General features: G+C 48.1%; 2 protein-coding genes across 2 annotated transcripts; both read right to left on the bottom strand.

Moving 5' to 3' along the window:
• Positions 1 to 1,392: 1,392 nt before the first annotated feature.
• OVGP1 (oviductal glycoprotein 1) lies at positions 1,393 to 14,565 on the bottom strand. Its single transcript, XM_008704068.2, is given in 12 exon segments — positions 1,393 to 1,674; positions 1,677 to 2,147; positions 3,120 to 3,255; positions 6,579 to 6,695; positions 8,247 to 8,432; positions 8,528 to 8,636; positions 10,060 to 10,184; positions 10,626 to 10,791; positions 11,006 to 11,062; positions 12,070 to 12,271; positions 12,910 to 12,939; positions 13,538 to 14,565. Coding segments are annotated over 12 exon segments (1,776 nt in total). The 5' UTR covers positions 13,563 to 14,565; the 3' UTR covers positions 1,393 to 1,522.
• Positions 14,566 to 18,978: 4,413 nt separating this feature from the next.
• WDR77 (WD repeat domain 77) lies at positions 18,979 to 27,639 on the bottom strand. The gene is made up of 10 exons (XM_008704069.2): positions 27,387 to 27,639; positions 26,945 to 27,130; positions 25,692 to 25,833; positions 25,353 to 25,402; positions 22,714 to 22,784; positions 22,527 to 22,581; positions 21,987 to 22,058; positions 21,324 to 21,432; positions 20,720 to 20,788; positions 18,979 to 20,093 (listed from the first exon to the last, which is right to left on the bottom strand). The coding sequence occupies exons 1-10, from the start codon at positions 27,499 to 27,501 to the stop codon at positions 19,934 to 19,936; spliced, it is 1,029 nt and encodes a 342-aa protein (XP_008702291.1). The 5' UTR covers positions 27,502 to 27,639; the 3' UTR covers positions 18,979 to 19,933.
• Between the last annotated feature and the right edge of the window lie 43 nt (positions 27,640 to 27,682).

Genomic DNA, 27,682 nt, shown 5'->3' with positions numbered 1-27,682 from the left:
TTTGTGGATACATATATTTCTATATCAATTTCTATATCAACCAATCCATATATACTTTTAAAATCATGATTTCCTGCTGATACTTCTGAATCCAACACCCCAGGGTTCATTCTTGCCTTTCCTTTTTTCCTATCTATAACTATTTCTCTGGCTGTGAGAAACATGGCTCTTCTTATGCACAGTATGTTTCTTTCTGTGTTTAATTCTGGAATACACATAAGACAGTTTCAAAATTGCTAACTTATATACCTATAAACAGCAAATTTGCCAGAGTACTGCATTTTCCACAGTTCCTTTTGTCTTTAACCCTTTAATATAGAGGCAAAATACTATTGTCCAAAGTAACTAAGGTTTGTTCTTTCCTTCCCTATCCCTTCAACGTGATTATGTTGTTGCTGTCTTTTTAATACAGTTAAATACATGTGTTACTCTTTGTATTTCAATTTTGAGTTGATTTAATTTATTTTTATGGATCATGTGAAGCATTTTCATCATTCTAAAAGTCAGAATTACGCAAATATTAGTACTCAGGTAAGTATCAGCCCCCCCCCGGTCCCCTGTCCCCAATCTCCCATTATTTCCACCCCATCCCCACTCAACTCCTACAGATACCAATCTCATTATTTCCATGTTTATCCTTTCTGTATTACTCTGTGCACAAATGAGCAGACACGTGTATTTTCTGTTTCCTTTTTTTCTTAAATGAAAGATAGCCTACTATAGATGTTCTTTTGTGCTTTTGTTCTCTTGACAATATTACAGTTGTTGTTTAAGTGATGTGCTTAGATGAGAACACCAAGAGCGTGAACGTAAATATAGAAGAAAAGAGACCAGAGGAGAGACTTGGAGCTCCCCAACATTAAGCGATCAGGAATGAGAGGAGAAATCAACATAGAACACTGTGAAGGAATGACCAGTCAGATAAAAACAAAAGCTGGAAGCACAGTGAAGAAAGAGCATCAAGGACAACAAAGTGACCAAGTGTGTCAATGCTGCTGCTGCCTCAAGAAAGGTTGGGACTGAGACTTGGCCACTGCAAGGAACAGCATGGGCATCACCAGTGACCTTAGCAAGAGTAGTTATATATTCGCGGGAGCAGTTGTTACACTGGAATGAAATTAGAGGATGCTGGGAAACTGAGCTGGAAGAGATTCTGTCTCTGACAACCCATGAGGGGAGTAGTTGTGCAAGACAGAGAGGGAAACACATAATCCACATTGGAAAATATCGGCATGGGCTAGACACAAACTCCTTCCTTCCAAAAAAAGCAGTAGGGGAAAGTACACTTGAAAGGCAGAAGCTGACAACTGCATTGCACAGGTCATTTCAAGAAAAGAACTCCAGAGGACTCCGATAAATTCTTGTGTTTCTAGTTTATTCGACAGAAAAGAAATGATCTCACTGGCCTTGGGGCCTGGTCATACCCATGTATGGTTTATGAATGTCTGAGTAAAAGCAGCTCCCGTCAGGGGACCTACAAGAAAACACAAGGGCTTTCCCCAGCTTCTGCCTTCAACAGAGTTTAGGCTCCTTGACCCACAGCAGAATTTTCTGGGTTTTCTTTTTTTAGAGAGAGAGTGCTTGTTGGAAGGGTCATCAAGTTGACAGAAGGATCGTTTCCATTAATGGGAACACAGGGGTTGTCAAAAGCAGGAGGAATGTGTCTTGGTGTTAGATGACAGGCCCTGAGGATGGTCTCCTGCTTTCAGCTTCCAACTGAAGATGAGCATAATCCCACAGGGGATCAGTGTCCACCTCAGAAGTCAAATTCTCTCCTCTAAGAGTCTTGGTCTGCCCATCAGGAGTGACTGCCATCTTTCCAGAGGGGATAGTCATCATTTCAGGGGTTATAGCCCTCTTTCCAAGGGGCTTGATCTTTCCTCCAGTGGTCCAAAGATAATTAGGAATCATAGAAGTCTCTCCAAGGGTCTCAGTCCTCCCTTCCATAGCAACAGTGTGCTTTCCAAAGGACTTAGTTTCCCTCGTAGGGGTCATAATCCCACCTCTGTGGCTTGTAGTTGTATTTTGAGACTTTCTATGGGTATTAATGGCTGGAGACTTGGTTATACTTGGCCTTTCAGGGCCAGTTCTTGGAGCATTCATAGCAGTTGAGAGCCAAAATTTTGGTGAAGGAGTTGAGATGAACTCTAGAGAAAATCATCAGAACAGGATGAGATGCCTACTGCTTCCTTCCCATCCTATTAATTACTGGCAGGACTACAACCACTCCTGGGCTGAAGTACCTGCTCCCAAATCCAGAGTTGAAGGATTTCATAATACACCCACTTGAGGGCATAAATAAAAGCCCACTGCATAGAAGCCCTGCTCCTTCACTCCATCATGTTAACGTGACTCCAGACATCCATGGGCACTTGGCAGACTTACTACATTTCTGGTGAATGACCCCAGGGAGCTTGCCAGTTTTCTATGCTTAAGGCTACACTTTGACCTCACTGCACATTCAGCCAGACCTTGCTGCCCCCAAGGCCTAATAACAGAAACCTCCTGTGTCCCCCATTGTAGGGGGCACTAGGAACAACACCAAGAACAAGGGGGCCACTCTAGACAGCATTTTGTAAAGAACTGGGTTGGAGTCTCATCTCTGTCCCTGAGTAGCAGTGTTAGCTTTCTGAGCCCGTTTCTTAGTCTGTAAAATGAAGGTCATAAATCATCTCAAAGGATGTTTCAGCTCCAGCATGCCAGGTTCCGTCTCCTAAACACCAGGGCAATCTCTACTATCAAAGAGATGTCAAGAGAAATCTGACTTCCTTTTCTGGCCCTTGTCCCATGAAAACAAGAGGAAGCAGCAGAGAAATAAACTGACCCATATTGAACACAAACTATGAACCAGTAGTTTTAATTCCTTATCTCATTTAGTTCTTGTAATAATGTCATGAGTGTGAGGATCATTCCCATTTTATAGATAGGGAAACCAAAGCTCAGAGGAGTCACATGGAGCGCGGCTCTAAACCCAGCAAATAGATTGTCCTGACATCAAAGTTTATTCTCTTCCCTTGATGTCATGCTGCCTCACCAAAGCCTTCAGATCTAACAGAAGGGACCCAGCCTCAGCCTGGTTATACAACTTCCAACCCCAGTTCCAGGCCATAACTACTCACCAGTCTGCACCAGGAGACTATTCAACTTGCTGACAAGGGGGAAAGGGCCAGTGCCACAGAAAGTGCCCTTGGCGTCATCCAGGTCCAATGTCCACACCATGGCTCCCCCAAAATGCTCTCTCTTTATGAACATGGCCTGAAAATGTAGTAGTCAGTCAACCTGTACCCCAGACTGGGTACAACGGGAAAACACTGAAGATGGACCCTCGGAAACACTACAGGAGCAGCAGAGCCTGTGTTTGAATCCGACCTCTACCACTTCCTAGCTGAGGGATCTTGAAAAGGTCACACAAACCTTATGTGTCTTTGGATACCTGGGTGGCTCATTTGGTTAAGCGTCTGCCTTCCGCTCAGGTCATGGTCCCAGGGTCTTGGGATTGAGTCCCGCATGGGGCTTCCTGCTTAGCGGGAGCCTACTTCTCCCTCTCCTTCTACCCCTCCCCCCTGTTTGTGCTCTCTCTCTCTCTCTCAAATAAATAAATAAAATATTAAAAGCAAAAAACAACAACAAAAACCTTATGTGTCTTAGTTGCCTCATTTGTAAAAAGGGGATAGTAATATTTCCAACATTTTTAGGGTCCAAAGAATTCCTCCATATACATGCTACAGCATGGATGGACCTCGAAGACATTACACTGAGTGCAAGAAGCCAGTCACGAAAGAACAAATACTGTATGATTCCACTCACAGGAGGTATTTGGAGTAGTCCGGTTCGTGTAAATGGAAAGCAGAGCACTGATTACCAGGGGCTGGGGGAGACAGGGATGGGGTTTCAGTCTGGGAAGATTAGAAAGTTCTGGAGATGGAAGGTGGTGATAGTTACACGAAGATATGAATGCGCTAAGTGCTACTGATCTGGATGCCTAAAAATGGGTTAAATGGCAGATTTTATGTTGTGTATATTTTGCCACAATTTTAAATACAGATTAAAAAAAAAAGGAGTTCCTACCTGTGAAATGTTTGCAGCAATACCTTGCACCTAGGAAATGTTCATAAATATTAAAAACTGTTTCACCAAGATCTCAATGCTAGTCGCTATTATCATCATTGTCAATCAGAGATATCGCTATATTACTTTGAAATCACTTCCATATAACTTATCTCACAGCGATGCTACAAAGAAGAGAGAAACGACATTCACAGATAAGAAAATAAAGGTTTCTGTCCATGATTTCTAAAATCTCAGATATAACGACGTGGCAGGGTTTAGACTCAAACCCAGGTCCCGCTACTGCTTTGCTAGCGTTCTCTGTCACGGTCGATGGAAGAGAGAGACCCCAGCACATCCACACAGCTGCATGAGTTGGCCAAATGAGTTGGCTCCTTTCTGAGATTTACTTGCCCCAAATGTAAAATAAAAAGGAGGGACCCAAATAGAGTTCAGCTGAAACTGTGAAGATTCGAGTTTTTATCCTGCTTACAAACGAACAAGCTGGCCTGCCGGAGTCATGTGTACGCATGCGCGCGCTCACGATCTCTGCATCAGAGAACGGACCGTTATTACTCACAGCAGCACAACAGTCAGAATAGCACCTTGACTTTGGTCCCCAGGCCCCAGTTGCCCGGAGAATGACACGGCGAAGGCCAAACAGTCACCTGCACGTGAAGGAGAAGGATCCCAAAATCACGAGACTTGAGCTCATCTAGGACAGCTCGCAAATCAGACCCTCGTCCCCTCTGGAAAGATTGAGAGCTTCACTGGAATGCAGACAAGTCCTGTCTGGGGAGAGACCTCTAATCTCTGAATGTCAGCGAAGGCTCTGGGGGAGGAGGAAAGGCAGTTTTCTATTTTTATTAGAGCTGGTCTGCTTCCTTTGCTCAGAATGCCCAGACGGTGCAGGAACACTGGAGAAATTCAGGGATAATTATCTCCCAATGATGGTCTCTAAGGTTTCTTTCAGCTCTGGGATTCCGTGATGAAATCCCTTAATCACCCTCACACAGGGCTCTGTCCCCTTCTAGCTCTGCAAGGTGCAGTGTGTCTTCTGGTCCCAAACTAGAGGGACCAGAGGTCCTGGAGGCTGAAAGCCATGCTCTCTACCTCTCTCCCGGCAGCAGGCTTGACCCAGTGATATGCGGAAGAGGTACACGGTGAATGCTGTCCTCTCTGGTGCTTTCTACCCCAAATTTCCCCCCAAAGAACACCTGACACCTGTCGCTTCTACATCACCTATAGTAGAGGAGATTGTGACTTCTTTTTTTTTTCAATATTTTATTTATTTATTTAACAGAGAGAGAGTCATCCAGCGAGAGAGGGAACACAAGCAGGGGGAGTGGGAGAGGAAGAAGCAGGCTCCCAGAGGAGGAGGGAGCCCGATGAGGGGCTCGATCCCAGGACCCTGGGATCACGCCCTGAGCCAAAGGCAGACGCTTAACGACGGAGCCACCCAGGCACCCCGAGACTGTGACTTCTAATAAGCCCCAGTAATCAGGCAGTTGCCAAGTCCTGACAATTTCTCACTCGAAAATTACCTCCTTTTCCATCCACCTAGTCCAGACCCTCATTACCTTCCCTGCACACCTCCACGTTCCTTAGAGCTTCCAAAATGCCAGACTGGTTCCAGCAGGATCACATGGGGACATACTAAGAACACTTTCCAGATTCTTTCTAAGACCTGCTAAATATTTGGGGTGGAGCCAAGACTTTCTACATTTATCAAGTCTCGGGTGATTCCAAAGTAGAGGCAGGTTCAGAAATCACCAAAGCATGTCTATAGAAACCTGCCCTGCTCACCGTCCTTCAACATTGCTTGCACAGGGGGGAAGCGGTGGTCACAGTGAAGTTCTAAAGGTTTCAAACTTGCAGGACATATGCCTGCTCAGATATCCGATTTTGCCTTAAAATGCCTGCAAGAAGAGGGCCAAATACCTTCACCAGCATTCAAGTCCCTCTATAAACTGACCTGCACTTTACTGCTTTCTCTTACACTTTACAAAAATTCTCCGCCCCACCCAAACTCTTCTTTGAACGTACTTTGAATGAGCTTTCAGTACCCATCGAACCTCTCCCCGTGTCATTGCTTCCTCCTGCTGTTCACCTCCCTCAGGAAGCCCTCCCTGACTCTCCTACCCTGACACACACCAGTGATATTCATGGAGGGCTTAGCATGACCTACCTCATATTGGTATTTATCTGTTACGAAATTATCTGGTCCAAACAGAGAAGAAGAAACTGTTGCCAAAAATCTGGGTAAACTGAGAGAAGTCATGTCTCCCCTCAAAACTGAGATTCCTTCTCTTCAAAAGGAGAGTGTTACATGGACGGGATTAGGAAATCCCAGGTAGGTCAGGTATGGCTGAGACTCACCTGATCTGGGCAACCTCACCTTTTTATCCTCCACCCAGTACACACACACACACACACACACACACACACACACACATACATTGTACAGATAAGAGCCTCATGGGAGTCAGAAGGAAACAATATGCTGGAGGAAGAAAGGACCGGGGTCTTACCTTATAATTGAAGCTGATGGCATCATCATAGCCAACCCACTCCTTCCCCTTGTAGGCATATGGGACATGCTGAAAATCAATCCAGCGCTTTGTCGCTCTCCGGAGAAAGGAGCAAATCTACCAGGAGGATCACCAGGTTAGTTCTGGGAAGTGCCAGGGAGAGAATCACCAGCAGGCACACTGCTCTTTTCCCAGTGGTAAAGAATCCAAGGATCCCTCCCCAGGGAGGGAGAAGATGCAGACCAAAGAGGGAGTGGGAAGCCCCTCACGGAAGACCTTCTCTCTTTCCTGAACAAATTCCTACTAGAACACGGTCCTTTCTCTAATGTCTGCCAAGGAGTGGCTGACATCCTTAGATGCCAAATCAGGCTTTGCTAAATAATGCCAATGCCAAGCTACTAACGGTAACCTATCTGACCTTGACCACACCTGTATCTCTTCCAAAGAAGTTACCATAAACAAACCTCTCCTCTCTTCATTAGAAATCAGCAGGAAGGGCCCANTCTCGGTAGTTCTCAAACTAGCTTGTGAGCCTCTAATAAATTTCGAGTTCTCAAAGGTAGGGAGAACTGGGTTGCTACAATCAGTTGAGCATCTGAGTGTCTGCTGGGTGCCCGGCCTTGTGCTAGAAACCAGATGCCACAAAGAAGTCGAAGCGTTCAAGCCAGTTGCAGAAGCTTATGTCTGAGGCCTTTTTTCTTTCCTTTCTTCCTCTTTTTGGTTCTTTAAAGGTTCTATCAACATCTCTTTGCCCTGTAATGCCCTTCAAGAACATTATTTCCACCATGCCATGACTCGTAACCATGCTTCGCTGGCTTAGCAGGAAAACATCTCCAGCCAGCCAGCACAGAGCAGAGACTGGGGAGACCCTGCGCTTCCACTCGTACCTACAGCACCCACACACACTATGTGCCCCAGTACCTGCTGCCCTCTGCCTGCGGGGCCCTTCCCTCTTACCATTCCTGCCCATCAGGATTCTTCCTGCGCTCCAAAGCTCTGCTCTGTGAGACCTTTCCAGATCCCTAAGTCACACCCCCTGTGTCTCTTATTGTCCTCTCTTGTGTTTAATAGTCCCTTCAGTCCATGTCTCTTTCCTCCACTCAGTAGTAAGCTTTGTTGAGATGGAGAATAAGGGAATGGAACTGGGGTAAGAAGAAAGACTCTGTAGGAGGGAATGTCTTGGAATGGCTTCAGAATAATCTAGTAGTGGAAGGGAGGGGAGTCGGGGAGCGAAGATGAAATACAATGGGCCAGGAGTGGTTAGTGATTGAAGCTGGTGAGGGGTAGGTGGTAGTGGGGGAGGGGGGGAGGAGGTTATCTTATTTTTTTACTTTTGCAAACGTTTGAAATTATACATATTTCAAATATTATTATTTTTATTTAGGCCAGAGAGTCGTAAGTCAGGATTGACTTGTATAACAGTTAAGATTCTTTTGAGGGGTCCCCCTCCACTTGGACTCCACCCAGCCCCTCATGCCTTACAAGGGACTGAAATACCTTCCGCTGAAGAAAAAGGAAATATCTCAGATAGTGGATTTCTCTTGCGCTGGTCAACCACTTCTTTGTCCTGTCTCCAGCCCTCAGCCTTGCCTCTGCCTGGTTGTCCTTGCTCTTGCCCTGGCCCAGGATGAAGAAGCCCTAATAGACAGACATCCCTACTCCCGTCACCTCATAATAAGCCAAGAAGCCAGCTTGCTTGGTGTACTTTCCCGGAGACGCGGGTCCCACAGCTTCGGCCTGCAGTCCATTCTTAGAGGCTTTGAGGAGGCAAAAGGTACGTCCGTAGGTGGGGAATCCCATGAGGAGCTTCTCTGGGGGTGCCCCGAGCTTTCGCCAGTAATTCATGGCATGTGCCTGTATGTAGGAAGACCACAAATCCCTCCGTGTTACTGAGGGCCGACAGCCTGGGCTCAGGGCAGGTGTCTGGGCCCCTCGAGGTCTTTCCTTACCGAAGAGCTGGGGTCTCCAGACAGAGAGAACAGGGGGCTATTGTGCCCTGTGAACTTTTCCCAGCTTCCATGAAAGTCGTAAGACAAGACATTGATGAAATCCAGGAGTCTGCGAGGGCGAGAGGAGGAGACATGCAGGTTGGGCTAACTAGATTTTCAAGTCAGATCACCAGATGACTAACCAGCGAACTAGTTGTGCACTGGCCGCATAAGCTTCCCTCCCATTTCAGCCCAGGCTGCCTGCCTGTCTGCGCCATCTGCTTGAAATGGGCCACCGCAGCACACAGCCGACAAGGAACATCAGGACCCATGCCATCCTGACAGCTTCCATGGAAGTAGGCAGCAGTCAGACAAGAAAACACATTCGTGGGGCGCCGGGGAGCCTCAGTCAGGTAAGCATCTGCCTTCAGCTCAGGTCATGATCTTGGGGTCCTGGGATCGAGTCCAGTCGGACTCCTGCTCACCCCCTGCTCGTGCTTACACTCACTTTCTCTCTCTCAAATAAATAAATAAAATATTTTTTGAAAATTTAAAAAAGGAAACAGCCGTGCCCAACCCCAGTGCTCACAGGTGGCATAAACGGTCATGAGGAAGGCAGCACTGCCCCACGGCAGCTACAGAGCTTCTGTCCTCCAGCCTTCAAGGCACCAGTGAAACCATGGCTTCCAGAACACTTTCAGAATGAACAAATGTCAGTGAGCACTTACCAGTCATGGGCACCAAGGTGTACAAGGACTCCGTCATTTAATTTCAATAACTAAATTTTAGAGCTGAAGACGCCGAGACTCTGACACGCTCACTACCTTGCCTAAGGTCACCCAGCCGCCCCACGGTCGGACTCCCTCAGTCCTGCCTTCTAGTAAGAACAATGCTGACTGCCTCTATGCCCCACGGGGTCTCTCCCTGCTGCCCCCACATGGAAACCCAGCTCCCTGGTGTCTTCACACACAGACACACCCCGTCCTCTCTTTCATTCTGCATCGGCCTCAGCTTCTCATCTGTAAATACTCCGTTCTCGAGGTTTGAGAAAATTAGCCCAGAGCCGGCATGTCCAGGAAGAGCAAGTTATGAGCTATTCTTTGTTCAGCTTTGTAACTTTTGCACAGAGACCCGTGCTCGGAAAGCTAGGCCTGGCTGGCCATACCTCATTTTGTATTTGGGGCAGTGACTGCCGATTCCTCTGCCTCTGATGCCAGCCGTGGGCAGCACAGCGCATGTCTACAGCTGTCCCCTAGGATGGCAGAGGCCAGGTCCAGGGTATGTTCCCCGTGAGACCCAGCAAAGGTCTCTGCAGGACACCCTACCCAAGACGACGTGACTGTGGGGACTGCTTCCGCACCTCCCTCTGATCTCCTAAAGAAATCCCAGGCTACGTGGCGCTAACCCTTGTCCCTGCCATGGCCCTTGGCTGGCCCCCCAACTAGCCCCTGGACGCGGAGAACTCAGGGGCGGGTTTCGGCAGCGCTGCGGTTCTGAGCGCCACCAGCCTCCTTCCCTCCGATGTCCTGCCCCACCAGGCAGCATGCACTCACCTTCCTAGAGAGCGCACATCGTAAGCTGTTTGAATGATGTGTGGATCCCCAGAGACAGCAGCAGAGAGCAGCAGCCTGGGACGCCCAGCGCGTAGGGCCTCCTTCCGGAAGGCGAACAGGAGCTCCTGCCAAGAAAGAGGCAGACGCAGAGACCCAGACCAAGAAGTCAGGAACAGAAAGTATCAGCCAGGAAAGCTTCATTTACAGAGCTCCTTGAGTCAGACACAGGCCCTGCACCCAGGCTCCTGAGAGAGGTGGCCTTGAGCCACCATAGTAAGTGACTTAATAGAGGGGTAGAGGGGTGGTGGGCAGGGTCAGGAGCACAGGCTGCAGACTGCTTGCCCGAGGGAGGCTAGGCATTTGCACAGGACAGGCATCACCTGGGCTGCAGGGCTGGACCAGGACCTGGATACGCCTGGCACTTCTAAGATGATGGTAGTCAACGAACATTCTTCTACCACTCTCCTGCCCCTGTCCCTGGCCTTCTGCCACCCCTGTGCCACGAGCCCAGCTAGGATAAAAGCAGAATCATTGCCAGATCCTGGAGCTGCCAGACTTGGCCTTACTTCAATTAAGAGGAGAAAACTCCACCGGTCACTCTTGGGGCTGCCCCTCAGTCCAGGGTACAGGAAGAAGAGGTCCAGACCATCAAACTTATGTTTCCTCAGGAGGGATATAACCGAATCAATAAACCTTTCCCGGTTGGATAATGTGGACAGCATATTGGTGAACCTGCAGGAGACCCAGGGTGAGGCGAGGAAGGAAGGCTTTCTGCAGAACCACAAGCCCCCACAAAGCCCCTTGGTAAGCACCCTGGGGAGGGCACACGGTAGGGCTGGAGGAAAGGAAGGCAGGTCAACCCTTCTGAGAAGGCCCTCCCGGCACCGGGGGCTAAATACCCAGGGACGGGGAATTCAAGCAGCAGGGAGGGGCTGCAGAGTCTCACCTGGATGTACCGAAGTTCCACCCACCGATGGACAGCAGTGTTCTCAGCTCCCCATTCCTGTGATGTGGGAAAGAGGGAGGTAAGCTGGGGCCCCACTCCAGTGGTCCCTGGGGAACAGTGGAAAGTAGAGGGGGAGGGAGGAGAAGTGAAAGGGGAAGGCGGGCGGAGGGAGGGAGAGAGAAGAGCAGACCAAAGCACAGGGAAGAAAAGAAAGGAAGATGGAGAACAATCAACCCATGGGTCATCACAACCCAGGACCCCCCAGGCTGTCCAAAGTCCACAAAATGCCCCCACATCCCCATGACGCTCCCACGTAAAGAAAAAGAAAGTAGTCTAAAATGTTTCTTTTCATTGTTTTCTTAGTCGACAAATATTTATTGAGCAATTACTATGTGCGGTTGATCGATTTAGATGCTCGATTGAGATACAACAGAGAGTGAGACAGACAAGCTCCCTGCTCTCAGGGAGCCTGTGATCAAGTGACAAAGATTTTTACCTTGGCCATCAATCACCATTCATGCAGAGACAGACCTCCCCCTGGACAGGGAGAGAAGCCAGGAGTTGTGGGGATAGGAATACTTCTGCAAGCACTTCCTGGGCACCAGCTCTGTGCAAAGACACTCACCTCGCTGCTGGTATACAAACCTATTAGAGACCCTGCTCCTTCCCTTGGGGGGGTCATTTGCCCGGGGTGTGTGTGTGTGTGTGTGTGTGTGTGCAGGTGACAAATGGTAATAAAGATACTGGCATCTGTGATGTGCAGGCTCTCCTTGAAGCATTCTAACAGCATTAGTACATGAGCTCGCCCCACTGGCTTGACGGGTGGTGGGGGGGGGGGTACCAGGCAGAGGCAACGGGGCCTCACAAGGTCAAGGAGGCAAGAATGAGCTCGGGGTATTACTCAACAGGGAGTTCTCAGGCAGGGATGCTCCCGAGTCCCACTTGAGAGGGGGCTAGGATCAGAAGAACCGGAAGAGAGTTGATGAGTACCGAGAGACACAGGATTAATTTTCTTCTGCCTGTAAAACCTGAAAAAACGATCCCCACGCACAGTTTGAACACACCTCTGCTTGAGCTTGTTGAACTCTGGGTAGGTAATCTCATCCTGGGGGTCCTTCGCAACAATCTGATTGTCGTTCATTGAGGCAAAGGCAAATATCAGGTGGGTGCAGAGAAAGGGGTCCAGGTCCCGGGGCAAGACGGAGGCAGGGCTGGGGCGCCCCTGCGCCCAACTGGTGAAATAACACACCAGTTTATGGGCAGCGCCTGGCAAGGGAGGACACGCATTAGCTGGCAGAGCCCAAGGGACAGGACGGATCGGCTTCCACAGAGCACTGTGAACAGCCCCCATGCAGACACAACCCAAGGCGACACAGAGGTCTTGTCCCCCCCCCACCCCCGCTGCCCCTACTGCTGAGGCCCCAGAGGGGAAAAGAATGCCTTATGGAATCCTGATTAGAATGGATCCTCAAGTCTGGACCCTGGCACACAGAGCGACACAAGTGGTGGGTGACTAAAAAACCTGCCGCTGGGGCGCCTGGGTGGCACAGTGGTTGGGTGTCTGCCTTCGGCTCAGGGCATGATCCCGGCGTTATGGGATCGAGCCCCACATCAGGCTCCTCTGCTATGAGCCTGCTTCTTCCTCTCCCACTCCCCCTGCTTGTGTTCCCTCTCTCGCTGGCTGTCTCTATCTCTGTTGAATAAATAAATAAAATCTTTGAAAAAAATAAAAATAAAAAAAAATAAATAAAAAACCTGCCGCTGAACTGCAGCAGGAATCAATGATCCCTGGGACACAGGAGTGGCGGGGGGGGCAGGGAGGGGCTTCAGGGGACACTCGACACAGAGCACTTCTCAGCCCGAGAAGCTCCCCGGCTCTGGAGAGGAGGACACAATTTCCTTACCATCGCACTGCTTCAGCACAAGAACCAGCCCTGCAGGAAACAAGGAATGGAATCACACTCACATTCCCATGTCTGCCCAGAGTGACATGCCCCAGCCCCCCTCCAGTCCTCCAGCGCCCCCACCAACCGGGCCCCATAGCCAGACACAGACGCACACATGGAGACACGCTGCGTTCACTTTTTCCTCTAAGTTGAGCCAGTGTTGCCAGAGCTATTGAAGCCCCTATTTACCCCCAACAAACACCACGTGGGTACACGCATGCTTAGCACGGGGACAACGATGACTTCGAAGTCCCAGCAAAAGCTCTAGGCCAGTGGTTCTCACCCTGGCTGCAAGTATAAAAAGTAGTGATGTTCCGGCTCCTCCCCTAGAGATTCTGATACCACTGGTCCAAGGTGGAACTGGGCATAGAGATATTTAATGGGTAACTATTGGATAGGAGGACCACAGCTCAGATCACTCCTGCCTGGGCCCCTCTGGCCCTTCACTATGTCCCATCCCAACTCCACCTAATCCAGCCCCCAAGTCCGTGGCTGCTTCTCAAGCACTCGAGAGGTGACAAACGTAGGAAGCCCGGTATCTCCTGGACTGAGTGACGTTGTAGGGGCTGGGACCTGCCACACTCACCAATCCACAGCAACAGCCTGCCCATCTCAGAGGTCTGAGAGAGGCGAGGCTAGGGCACGAGCCCCTTTATAGGAGTTCTGGGACAGCCCTGGGACAGCGCTGGCGTAGCCCAGCTACACACACACAAAACCAGGGCCAGTGATTAATGGGCTGTTGCCCGAGTCACAGTGACCCCAGCACCTCCCACCCTCCCTCTCCAGCAGAGCTGTAGCTCTCAGAGCCAACAAAGCGATAGCTGGGTCTGACACTGGCACCCAGTGGGTGTCCGCCAAGGGCCATGGCGAGGGCAGAGCTGTGCTCAGCCCTGTTCCTGGGATTTGCCCCCCATGGAGGAGTAAACACTGTGTGGAGGCAGTAATTCTACTGTTATCAGATTATTGGTTAGGGAAGCGGTGTAATATAAAGTTTAAAAGTCCCAGCTTTGGACCTAGGCAGGCTAAGGTTTGAATCTCAGTGTCATCAGTGAGAAGTTTTATGATCTTGGGCATGACTTAGATCTTCGAGCTTCAGCTTCCACTCTTGTAAAATGGAGATCACAGCTCATACTCACCTCATAAGGTTTTATGGGAATTAAAAAGATAATGTATGAAAGACTGTTAGTTCAGGACTTGGCGTGTAATAAGGGCTCAGTGAGTGGCAGCTGTTACTAAGGACACCGAAAGAGTTGCCCCGCAGAGTGGGGTTCTCAGATTCATGTGCTGACACGTGCCAGGCAGGTAATGTACATGGGTGAAATGGACACAATATAATAGCTCACTGTCCACTTTATGAGAACAACAGTTCAAGCCCAGTGATACACACCGACTAACCTGAAGCCTCTTGGTTGAGAGACAATAGAGATCGGTATGAACAGGGACAGCACTCCAAGTAGCTGCTAATGGTTGCCATGGATGAAATAGATCCCATGTTGGAAGATCCCTCAACGTCTCTCTCCCTTCCTTTTCTTTCTTTCTTTCTTTCTTTCTTTCTTTCTTTCTTTCTTTCTTTCTTTCTTTCTTTCTTCTTTCTTTTTTTTTCTTTCCTTCTTTCTTTCTTTCTTTTTTCTTTCTTTCCTCTCTTTTTTTCTCTCTCCCCCTCCCTCCTCCCTTCCTTCTTCCATCTCTTTTCTTTCCTTCTTTCTTTCTTTTTCTTTCTTTCTTTTTCTTTCATTCTTTCTTTCCTTCTTTCTTTCTTTCCTCTCTCTCCCCCTCCCTCTCCTCCCTCCCTCCATTCCTCTTTTCTCTTTCTTTCTTTCTTTCTTTCTTTCTTTCTTTCTTTCTCTTTCTTTCTTTCTCTTCTCTCTTTTTCTTTCTTGCTTTCTCCTTTCCTTCCTTCCTCTCTTTCTTTCTCTCTCTTTCTTTGTCAGAGAGACAGAGAGAAAGAAAGAGAGAGCACAAGCAGGGAGAGTGGCAGGCAGAGGGAGCAGCAAGCTCCCCCTGAGCAAGGAGCACAATGCAGGACTTTATCCCAGGACCCTGGGATCATGACCTGAGACGAAGGCAGACACTTAACTGATTGAGCCACCCAGGCGTCCTGATCTCTCAATTTCTTTCTTTTTTCTTTTTTTAAGATTTTATTTATTTGACAGCGATAGAGACAGCCAGCGAGAGAGGGAACACAAGCAGGGGGAGTGGGAGAGGAAGAAGCAGGCTCATAGAGGAGGAGCCCGATGTGGGGCTCGATCCCATAACGCCGGGATCACGCCCTGAGTCGAAGGCAGACGCTTAACCGCTGTGCCACCCAGGCGCCCCTGATCTCTCAATTTCTTAAGACAAAAATCTGAATCTTTGTGTGAGTGAATAATGTTTGAGCCAGTATATAAGCCAGTGCTGGGACTGTGTTATGACCCTAAGGAACATAATTATATAATTCTGGAGACCTGAGAGCCAATGTTTTATAAAAATACAGCAGCAATATGAAGGATAAACAAAATAGATCTGTAGCCAGATGCTTTTATGATCCATCAGTTTTCTCTTCCTGCTACAGAGGATCTCAGATCATGAGTAGGTCCCATATTTCAGGGTCTGAATCTCAATCATGGAGGACCAGAAATCGGATGCCCATCTTCCCAGAGACTGAGAGTTCACCTAATCCCCGTGTCACAGAGATACTAACCAAATGTCAATATAATAAATGACACAGGGAAATACAATGACTAGTGGTTGAATTTGCATCCCTTCCAGTATGAAGAAGTCAGAAAATCACTTTTTTTTAATCAGAAGATGGCTTGGATACCATGGAACAAAAACATTAAATGGTATAGAACGTTTAGGCAAAGGATGTTTCAGTAGAACTCTAGGCTCGCCTGATGGCATAGCCCACCTAAGAGACTGTGTCTGCATTTGTTCATTCATCTTCGTCTTCCTTTAAGTATTCAATTAATAGTCACTGAGCATGTGCCGGGCCTTGCTAGGCACTCTGCATACAATGGTGAGCAAGACAGTGTCTGCTCTCACAGAGCTTCTAGTCTAGTGAACAGATTATTCTAGTGAACAGAGCTAGTGTAGGTCTCCCTCTTGAAGAAGGATGTGTCTCTCATCTCTCTTGGATAGGGGCAATGGGGAAAACATGAGTTTTGTTGCTAAACAGACTTGAGATCCAGTTCTTACCCTGCACCGTCGCTGGGGCCACCTGCATGTCAATGCCACGCTCCATTCCTTGGGTGAGTAACCTGAATCAGGCGATAATGAAGCCTCCCGAGGGCAACACCGGACCAGGCTGGGCAACAACTTGAACCTCTAACGTTACGTTACCCCTGGTGTGGTTTCTAACACTAATGACCGTGCTCTTACTTCCCAATTCCTAGCCTGAGTCACCTAATTCTTGTTAACGGGTCTCTGCCTTCATTTCTCTTCCTGTTCTGTAAACTATAGGCACTACAGCAGTTCGCCAGGGCCTGGGTCCTGACTCAGTCTTGCCAGACACCTGCGGCCCTTGCTGGCTATCTTTTAAGACCCCCCCCCTTGAATGAATGCCTGCCTTTCTCTACTTCTAAGCCTCCCCTCACGCCCGCTCCTGTCCCCCAGATTCCATATCACTGAGCTTAACCACTAGGTTTGTGCCCTTCTATCCCGACTCCTACCAGAAGCACTCGTTCTTCATGCTGCCTCCAGGACAGAGCTAAATCTGCCTGCCAATCTGAACCGCCTTCATCTGCACCTGGGTCAGTCCTCTGGGATCCTATTCTGCTGCAGTGGGTAAGGCTGGATCTCAGACCTACCCATTGCATGCCTCAGGATGACAGAGGATGAAAAGAACACCACAATGTAACAAGGGATGCCCCAGAGTGACCTCTGCTTCATTCAGCGATGACCACGCCAAGGATGGTAACTACGACTCCACGTGTATAGATGATGAACAGTAAATGCTGAATGAGGGTCATGTTCAAAGTCACTGTGCCGTGTCATGCTGTCTGCTCTCAATCCTTAAGTTCTTGCTCTCAAACAATACAACCATTGTTATATATTTTACACACCCACCCGGATACTTGAAAATACTCCTCCCTAGTGCTTAGCCTGTTCTCACGAGTGAGAAGACACTTACAAATGTCTTTAAGTTGGCTTACTGAAGAAACGCCTACAGCACTGCACCCCCTCCCATATTTTACGATACTCAACTAGTTGAAGGCAAGATCACGGAGCTGAAATACCTTGGTTTTAACAAAGCGTTCGGCCAAATCTTTCGTGATACTCATGGGGATAAACTGGACACGTATGACTTGAACAAAATCAATTGGTTGAATCTAAGAGCCCAAAGAGTGTTGACTAGATTGGTGCAAACTTGAAAGATCTTTACCATTTTACATCTTTACAATGAATGGGATAGGGTTGCCTGGCTGGCTCAGCTGGTAGAGCGTGCCACTCCTGACTTCATGGCTGTGAATTTGGGCCCCACATATGGTGTGTTTACTTAAAATTAAAAATTAAAAAAAAAAAAAGACCCTAATGGGATAGAGCAGTGTTTCCCAATATTTGGTATGAGATGATTTTTGGTTGTGCATAAGGATTTTAAAAATATTAATGTATAGTAAGAAGTGTATTTTCCTCACATACCTAATTTCAAAGATATTGTTTAAAAATGGAGGCAATTCAAAAAAGAATAATTTAATAAATAAAGATAGTACTATTTGCTTTTGCTGCTATAATGTGACGGTGAGTCAGCAAGTAATGCCTATAGAGCTACTAAAGAACTGGCCTCCTGCTGCCCTGTGGGGCAGGAGACAGCTTGGGAATCAGAGCAATGTCTGGTGCCACCTGAAACCACACCGAGCCTCCTTCAGCCCGTGGCTCCGGGCACTCCCGAGAAGGCGTGGTGATATGCAGATCAGCAGTGGACTACAGGGGGTCAGGAGGGGCTTCCGAATGAGAACAATGAAGACAGGGAAATGGACGGACCCCAGCATTAGACATCTGAACCAGTGAAATTAAATGCAATATAAATGCCTGTAGCTTTAAGCCGAGTAAAAGGAGCCTGTTCCCAACCCTCACCTGTAAGTCCACGCTCATGCTCCTGAAACTCTCCTCACGTCCAGGACTTACTGAACCGCGCGGGCTATCACATTTCTCACTGAGGAGCCACCTTCTGTTCTAAACCACCTTCTTTGCTCACTGTAACATACACATCTGACCCAAACTGGGACAGTCATTCCTACCTGGGATGGTAATTTTGATTAGATTTGCCAATGTTTTAATGGCAATCATTAATAGATGTGATTACCCTCATCGGCCCAGACCTGAATCCAAACCAACTTTTTTTTTTACAATAAGATAATGTGGTTTTTCAAAAACGGTTTTCCTTCTTTGCTGTCATTTTAACCACCTTGAATCAGACAGACATTTCCTTGGGTTCTCGTCTCCGCTGCTTTCCTCTCCACCATTCCTGAGTTCAGGAGGAAAAGGGCTAGGCAAATTTGGTTCCTGCCCACCTCACCCCTCCTTTCTCTAAGCCATCACAACTTTGTGAAGTTTATCTCTGGGAAGAACTTCAGCGTTTCCGCCCACCCACCCAATTACCTTCTAAGTACTTATGGTTAGGAACAGTGAAGGCTTTCTTCCCATCTTACCCCAAACCCAGTAATCACGACTACAAATTCCAATGTTTTTACTCGGGGTTATTGTGATGACAGAGCTCCTGTTTGGCAAAGGTGAAGCATGGAAGCTTTACTCACAAATATTTTGTCCATACTCCTTCAAACTGGCCTAGTTTCATGTGATTTTAGCCGAGCTAAACTTGCAAAGCACGGAAGTACATAACTGTACTTAGTTTCGTAATCAGTAATTGACCATGACTTCTGGCAGTAACCAGTCCACCCACCCAAGTAACCCAATATTTAAGTCCCAACTAGCTACTCTGAGGGGCTGAGGAAGCACACACACAAAAATGCTGGGCTATGACTGATACCCTGATGACTCGCGTAAGTGAGATATGTCTAACTGCACATAACACACGCTTCAAGACAGGCCGAAGCCTAAGCTTTTTATTTCACCAACTAGTATTTCCAATTCTCTGATGCTGTACTTTAAAATCTTCAGAGTCCACAAAAACAGCAGTCAGACTTCCTACATCCAGAGAAAGGGGTCCAGAAGCCAGGAGAGGTCAGGCCCCAAGCTGTTTTCCCGTGGGAAACATGGCAGACGCTCCTCGCAAGTCTATGTCAGTTTTTAACTTAACTAAAATGCCTTTCCGCTCTCCACCATCCCCCAACGTTTTCCCATGGGATCTATGACAGGAAAACGCTCATCTTCCACAGGTACAATTCCATGGGCGGGGGGGGGGGTGAGCGTTACACAGGCACCAGCCAAAATTTTATTCAGCCAGAAAATGGATTTTTGACTCAGTTTAATGGCAAAGATGTGGAAAACTATGAGGAGTGTCCTGGCTTTTCCTCGAGGTGAGCTGGGCGGGATTTTTGTGAATGGAAGCATTGCCATAGAAAGGCAGATTAAGTTCTATAAAAAATAAAGTTGCTCCTATCTCCATGAGTGGTATATAAGCTGCTTCCAAGAATCCAGGGATGCCCATATCCCACATCTCATCCAGTCTGGCCAATTCCTCATGCACAGCCACGTAGGAAGCATAAAACCCTTTTGTGAACTTTTTTTTTTTTTTTTGGTGGGGGGACGGCTTGGGAAAGATGTAAGATGGATTTCTTTAATTCCCTCCCACCACCAAAAATTATGTATCTACACACACACTCAGACACACATACATATCCAATTTTAAGAAAGTTTTTCTTCCCTATGACTACAAGATCCCAGAATCCAGCCTCCCTCAGGCCGAGAGACGATGCCTATTAACTGCCCAGATCTGGCGTACCAACATACTGTATAAGGCTCCTGTGTGGTCTCACAGACGGAGAGGGCAGGGGCAGAGGGAGTGGATACTCATGGGGGATTTGCTCTTTGTCTTAAATCCACTCTACTCGGCAACGCTCTTAGGTCCCAGGGCCGGGAGAGGCTCTGTAGGCAGGATGTGGTGGATGACCTGGTGGTCCCAGCCCACCGTGGTAAGGAGGGAGTGATTGAGCGGGGACCAAGTAGCATCTCTCACAAAGTCTCTGTGGGCTCGGCTTCTAAACCTAGAAGAGAAAAAAGGGAAGTATGGGCGTGGTGAGAGACAAGAGGAAAAAGCGGACTTGGACAAGAGAGACACTCCAACACAACCAGGGCACCTTTTTGGATGTGTGACACAAACTTCACCGTATGGGTGGCCTTGTCACCATGACAGCAGTGCAGTTAGCCACAGAGCACTTCATCGATCATTCAGTCCAGTGTCCTCATTTCATAAAGAAATGGTGGCTAGAGCAAGGGTGGTAATATGGGCCAGGATCAGAGAGCAAATCACGGCTCTCTCAGTAAGAAGGAAGCAGTAATTCCGGTACGGTGTTTGCGGCCTTTCACCCCACAGCAGGTCGCATTTCACGTATGTGCTCTTTATGTGACAAAGGTAGACTGTCCCTTTCTGGAGAGAGCTGGATCACCAGATGGAAATCCCACCTACCACCACAGCCCTCCTTTACCAGGGACAGAGCTGGTTGTGAGTCAGTCCCAGGAGCAGGGAGACAGTCAGTGCCAGCCTGCTCCCACCACCCGGCCCCCTTGAGTGAGACGGTGCAGTCAGTGCACTTCAACGAAGGCAGAAGGACCCAGCCACCCACAGCTCTTCTCCCCAATCCCTGATTACAGAACCCCACTTCACACTTACACCTCCGAAAGGCCTGAGTCCAGCACAGCAAGTGAGCAGTCCTCACTGACAGAGGCCAGGAAAGGGGTGCTAGGAGAGCAAGGGGAGGGTTATGTCAGGTAAAGCCATGATCCCATGATGAATCCTGCCTGGTGTAGCCCTCACCCCCCACCCTAAAGTGACCCAGAGGAGGTGGCCTGATCCCCACTTCGGGTTAAGGTCTGGCTACCGCTCAAGTCCACATTACAAGTTCCAGGGCAAGAGGAGGGAAATGGAGCAAACCAGGGTGGACAAGCAGCCTGGCAACCAACAACCCCATCTGGTTCCTCCCTGCAGTTTTAGCAAGAATGCAGAAATTTCCCAACCACGCAGTCTCAGAAGCCCGCAATATTAATCATTCTGGGTGTTGAGCAGGAACAGGACCTTATCTTAGCCCTGTGCAGACAGAAACCATCCTACCCAAAAAAGGACTGTGGTCTTCAGAGATCATGAGCGTTCTGAAACCTCAGCTAGAGCACTGTCTGCCTTACGGAATGGCCCAATCAGCTAATGCTCTGCAAACATCAGCATGCCCCAGCACGGTCCCATTCACACCCATCAGGCCCCCAGGGACAAAGGACAGTACCTGTGTGGGGAGAACACCAGCCCAGTGACACACTGGGAGTGCACAGTTGAGCTAAGGGCACACCTTGCACTCTTGGTGTCCACAAGGGAGACGGTTCCACTCTCATCACCTAGAGAAAAGAGGAAGCCCATCACAGTGGATCAGAACATGGCCCTGGAGTCAGCCAGACCTGGATTTGAATGCTAGCTCCTCAACCTTACACGAGCGAACCACTCTGAGCATCAGTTTCTTCTTCTGTCAAGTAGGGACAATTAGTCACTGGTGGTCGTGAAAATTAACGAACGAGATAGTTATTATTTTAACCACAAACTCCGTCACCATATGTACAGTATCATGGCTCTGAGAGCATGGGAGCTAGCCCTACTCTACAGCCGAGTTCCCTATACAGCAATCCACTTGTTTTGTGGTTCACTCACTTCTGGCCATGCCCGGAATACAGGAGCCGGAGCAAACAATCAGGAATCAGATCTAAAAAGTCATCATGTTCTCCAAAGCCAAACTAAAACCACTTTTGCATCATCCCACCTTCCCACGGGCGTAATTCACACAATGCCCAAGTGTGCTGCTGAGACCGAGCAGCTAGAGTCGTGTGCGTGACGGGGTCAGCGTGCTCTCACCCTCCCCCTTCCCAGGGTCAAAATGCTGTGGGACAGGCTGCCTTACCGAAGACAAAGACTTCGCTCTGCTGAGGATGCCAAGCCAGGGAGGTAGGAAGGTAGCCAGAGGCAGTGCAGCCTGCAAAGAGAGAGGAGGGAGCTGAAACGAGACTCAGAGCCCAGCTCTGTGAAGGAGCTTCTCAAACAAAGTTGCAGAAGCACCTTTATTCCCCTTCCCAAACCCTACTAAGGCAGCCGTGTCCTTGCCCTTGACCCTCATACCCTCATTTAGCCTTCGGGCTCCTGCCCTTTCTGGACACGAGTCAAAGGCAGGTTTCAGGCATACAGCATGAAGGCAACAATGCTGGCCCCTTTGTCCACCCATCCCAGAAACATAAAGTAAATCAGCCACCCACGAACCCACCCTTCCTCTTGGTGCCCACTGTGCAAAATGGAATCAACAGAGCCTCAGTGGGGAAAAAAGTGATTATATCCCTTATGTCACACTGACTGAACCTCTGGTGACTTTGCCTCTGTCTCTGGCCAAGGAAGCCTCTTCCAGGTGGGTTCCTAGTACCACCCTCCCACCACTGGCTCTCAGACTCACCCATCTGTGATGCTGGCTTGGGACAGCGGGTATCCCAGAGTAAAATTCTGTTGTCCTAGAAGAAGGAACAGAACAAGAGCTTCACAATCCAAAGAGCAGCTGCTGGCCAAGTCTCCACACTAGACTTGTGGCCAGAGGGTTCGAGTGTGGCTAGGAAGTGGGGAGGGAAGGAGAGGCTGTATCTCACCTCACTGCATGAAAGGAACATGGAATCCTTGTGGGGGGAGGCCGTGACACAGGTGACCTGCCCGGAGTGAGCTGTGAAGGAGAGAGAAAGGGAAGTATGACAGAGCAGAAGCTGGAGGCATTACTACCACGCAGCCCAGATACTACTAAGGGAGGTGTGAGAAACGGGCCTTATCTCATGATGCAATTTAACAAATCTTGTGAGAGATTTTGGATTAGACAAAACCTAAGAGAAAAGGTTGATGGAGTTCTAAAACCTAAAAAGGCATGGGGAAGAAAATGAATTAGTGAAGACAAGGAAAGAAAAATTAGGGGCTGAGCAAGAAGAGCAAAGGGATTTACATCCCAGAAGAGCAATTTTCATACGATAGTACCCACACGCCTCCAGATAACATACAGACACTTTCAGGGGAGGTCTGGATACTGATGCATTTCAGGAAATAAACTTTCCAAAGTTCTCTTTCCTTAAATCAAACTGAGAAGCTGCCAGAGTTTCCCAGTGCCCCTTTCCTGCCTCGGCTTTCACATTCCCCTTCTCCCAGTTGTGGAAGGGATGCACGCTTCTCACCCACCCCACACCGCACCCTGGTACAATGCCCAGGTGTGTGAAACTCTAGGGTATTAAATCAAAGGGGCTTTTCCCCAAGAGCCAAACAGCAAAAGGAAGAGCATCTGGGTAAAATTCAGTGCAGGGGCTGGCCTTGTTTCATCCTACCACAAACCACAACACACCACAAGTGCTAGAGTAATTCTGAGACTTCTCTGTGTTTCCTCTTAACAATGAAAATTTTGAAAACTATGACAGATGGTTGTCAGAAAGACACATCTGACAAGTTGAACCGAACTTCAAAATGAAGTCAGACTTTTTCTTTTTTTTTTCTTTTTAAAGATTTTATTTATTTATTTGACAGAGATAGAGACAGCCAGCGAGAGAGGGAACACAAGCAGGGGGAGTGGGAGAGGAAGAAGCAGGCTCATAGCAGAGGAGCCTGATGCGGGGCTCGATCCCACAACGCCGGGATCACGCCCTGAGCCGAAGGCAGACGCTTAACCGCTGTACCACCCAGGCGCCCCGAAGTCAGACTTTTTCTGATAGAAATTTAAGTCTAACTTGGCCAGCTGGCTTAACAATGCAGGTTAGTTTTTAGCCAGTTAGGTTATTCGGTAGACATTTTGCAGAGATGAAAGGGGCTTAACCTGCAAATCCAGTGCACAATAATGATATGGCCAGAAAGTACCTCCTTTGCAACTATTTAAACTTAAACTAGATGCCAATTTAAAAAATGTGTGAGAGGGTAGTTTTTGGAAAATTTTCCAGGAGGTCTACATGCTAAGATCTTTGAAGATCACTGATATACGTTAATTACAGGCTGTGGAAACCATATACTTTAAAGGTATTTCAACTAGACTACCTGAGACAGTCTGCCCAGGACAGGAGCATATCATCAAACCGCCTTTCATGGAAAGCCAACAGAATGAAAAGGAATTGATTGCTCACTTGAAAGCAAAGCTCAGAGACAAGCACCATGGGAAAATACAAAAGATAAAGAATAAGTGGCTCCCCTGCCCTCAAGGGACTTGCAGTTGGGGGGGGGATTAGACAGAAATACAAAGAACTAATGAGAAAAGATGAATGGAGGAAGTGCTGAAAGAGTTAGAGCAGACCAGGAGAACCCTCATAGGCCTAAGAAATAAAAGACATGTGTGGTAGGCTCCACATTGGTATTTTAACATTGTTTGACCATTTACAGGTCTTGGACGCTGAAGGTCCGAGATCTTTATGAATTTGGGATTTTTGCTTTGGCACATTTGTGAATCATACACTTTGCAGTTAGAATTGGCAGGGAATGGCATTAAGCCATTGACTGAACCAGGTCATCACCCAGCATCTACACCTCTTAGCCACACACACATTAATGCTCCAAGCATTATCGTCATGAAGAATGGCTCCCAGAATGAAGTCAGCTGCTACCACTATTAATGAAAATGAGTTGGAAAAAAAAAAAGTAACATTAATAGAAAGTGATGGCTTTCACCAGAAAAATAGAAATTTTATGGAGGTGAATATTCAAAAGTTCGAGATTCACAAGTCTCAGGGTTTATTCTTGGAGAATGTCAAGGATCTGCTATGATTGGTTTTAATTAGAGCAGTATGTTTGAAGGGGGACTGACAGAAGGGCTTGAATGCCATGACAAGAAAATGGGATATTAACCCACAAGCCACACAAACCACGACAGATGAGGGACTGCAGATGGACAGATGAGGTCAGTGCCACCATCTGTGAGGAGTAAAGCCTGAAAGCAAAAGGGAGCATCAGAAATGGAAAGGGAAATCACTGACCAAGTGGAAAAAGACTCCAAAGAACTCGGGGACCCACTGATAGTGAGGAAGCAGGAGGGGTGGAAAAGCACTGAGAGCTGGAGTCTCATGTGGCCAAGAAGATGGTGAGGCCATTCCCGGAAATAGGGAAATTAAGAAAAGGCAACGGATAGATATTGGGGCCTGACTATAGTTTTGGAAGAAAACTATCAGGCAGAAGGGCAAGGAACTGCTGCCCCTGATATCCAAAGTTCAAAGTGACCAAGGGGAGAATAAAAAGAAAACAGCTAAGGCCAGGACTAAAGAGAATGTGCACTCACCCCGGTATGAACTCAGTACCATCTGCTGGGCAAGGTCCCAAACCTTGATGCTAAGAAGCAAAAGGAAACAGATCCTTAATTTGACCTACAGTATCTACATAAAACAAGTTCAAATACGAACTTCTTTTAACTGACATGTCCTATGTCATTGCCTACTGGGCTTCTGCTGAGGCCTATTCACAATGGACTGTAATATCTCTACGGAAATGTTATAGACATGTCATAATTAATCACTGTGTTATTACAGTACCCCCAAAACGTTACTCAACGAAGCTAACAGGATAGTAAAGACACCCAAAAGGGGTCTAAAAGGCAGGAACAGTGAGCGCAAGGACCCACCAGAAGTCTTTGCTACCGCTGACTGCTTGTGCGCCGGAGCTCAGGACACTGACCGTAGACACAATGTCATCATGCTCATACTTGCAGAACTTGCTGACAATGAGTGTCTCGTTCTCATCCAGCTCCCACAATTCAACAGCACCTGTTGGGAGTGGGGAGAAGTTTGGGGGAAATGAGTGTAGATTACACCAAGACAGTAATTCACTTCTAGGATTCAACGGAGTCCACAGTCACTAAACTAACAAAGTAAGCTATTACTACAAAAGCAAAATCCATTATCACTACGGGATTTAGCTAGTTTCCAAGACATCTGGTTTTATGCTGGCATTACTCTTTTCTTAATAACAGTCCAGACAATTAGGCAGGGAAAGCTTCTAGAAAGACAGGGAAAGATGGAATGACTGGCAAAATCCATTATCTGTTTCCATGAGAAAACACTGGAAAATAAGTCCCAAGAGACAAGGATAAAGTCTCCATAATCTCTGTAGCACACAGTCCAGTGTGGTTAAATCTTCCCAATTGCTTGGACATTAGTATTTGTTGAACAATTTGAATAAATATACTATAGCTTCTTTACAAATGTTGTGAATAACTGAATGTCCTGCACAGTGACAGGTTAAGTACAGAGAACCCCCCCAAAAGTTGTCTTGAGTATGTAGTGCTCAGGCTCAACACTCAGGGAGGCTCAGTCTTTAATGTCCCACTTTTTTTTAAATTTATTTTTTTATAATTTTTATTTTGTTATATTAGTCACCATACAGCACATCCCCAGTTTTTGATGCAATGTTCCATGATAATGTCCCACTTTTATCCTTCCATGCAACGCCTACCAATATCCAAATGCTGTTTTTTTTTTTTTAACTCCAAAGACTCCATTGCTGAACCTGACTTTCAAAACAAAGCAGAATGAAGACATTTAAAAAGAAGAAAATGGGAGGAAATGGAAAGAGCACAGACTGACTTAAGCATCATCTTTAGGATCAAGATTATCCTTGGTCTGGGTTGAGGGGGGATACTGGGAAGGTTATAGGGAAGAAAAAGTGGTTCTAATTCACTTCTTAATTTTGTTAGAAATTCCCACCAGGCAATTTAGAATCACGGAAAGGTATCTTCCCGCTACACAAGAGCTCTCCTTCCGGCCAACACCCTCAAGCTCCCCCAAGCACTGAGTATGGGACATAAAAGATTGAACCCGGCCCGATCTGTATCCCATCCCCCATTCCACCTGTGGGGTTGTGGAGAAAGTGACTCACCTGAATCGGAAGCCACTAGGATACCTCTGTCCCCAACCCAAGTGAGGTCAGCCACTCCGGCCTCCGTCTGGACTCCGGCGGAACAGAAGCCTTCGTTGGGGGCGGCACAAGGGTCCTTGAACAGCCAGAGGGAGCCTGCCCAGCAGCGGCCACTCAGGCTGGAGGCCCCGAGCAGGAGCGCCCCATCTAAAGGAAGTACAAGCTGTCAGAGCTGGAGGAGTGGAAGGGCTCGTCTCCATGGTGACCGCACTGAACGAACAGCACGCGGGCCGAGTCTAGATCTGAGCTCAGGAACCCGGGGCAAGGGTGGGAACTGAACTAAGCGACGCGAGGCAGGGGTCAGGAAGGCAGGCGGGACGGGGGCGGGCTGGAAAGGCCAGTCCTGGGAAAGGGCATCCCGAGCCAGGGTGAGGGAGCTCCCAGGCCCGGGATCTCGGCTCACCGGACCGATACCGCGCAGCCTCCAACTGCCGTTCCATACAAGCGGGCGCATTAGGGGGAAGGTTCCACTCGCGGACCGCCGGGGGCACTAGGGGGGGCGGGGTTTCCTTCCTCATCTCCACGGTTCCAACTCCAACCTAGACCCAAACTGGACGCGCGCCCGAGATTCAGTCCGGCAGCCCCACGTGGTACCCCTCTGGGCCTCCGCCCCTCTCCACAGGCTACGGCCGCTCTATATCTCGCGAGAATTGCTTCTACGGTTCCATTCCGCTGTCAGCTGCGGCCCTCTGGCAAAAA

Source organism: Ursus maritimus, unplaced genomic scaffold, assembly GCF_017311325.1.
Source record: "Ursus maritimus isolate PB19 unplaced genomic scaffold, ASM1731132v1 scaffold_12, whole genome shotgun sequence".
NCBI classification, from domain to species: Eukaryota; Metazoa; Chordata; class Mammalia; order Carnivora; family Ursidae; genus Ursus; species Ursus maritimus.
Note: the sequence above shows the minus strand (reverse complement) of the source record. Positions and strands in the feature narration are given on the sequence as shown.

What these genes read in the sequence shown, in the direction of transcription:
- WDR77 (XM_008704069.2), bottom strand. Translation starts at nt 27,501, where the DNA reads ATGAGGAAGGAAACCCCGCCCCCCCTAGTGCCCCCGGCGGTCCGCGAG. An exon ending in CCTAGTGGCTTCCGATTCAG is followed by an intron (nt 25,834 to 26,944) that starts GTGAGTCACTTT and finishes CACTCCCAACAG; the next exon opens with GTGCTGTTGAATTGTGGGAG. An exon ending in GGTACTGAGTTCATACCGGG is followed by an intron (nt 22,785 to 25,352) that starts GTGAGTGCACAT and finishes TCTCCTTCACAG; the next exon opens with CTCACTCCGGGCAGGTCACC.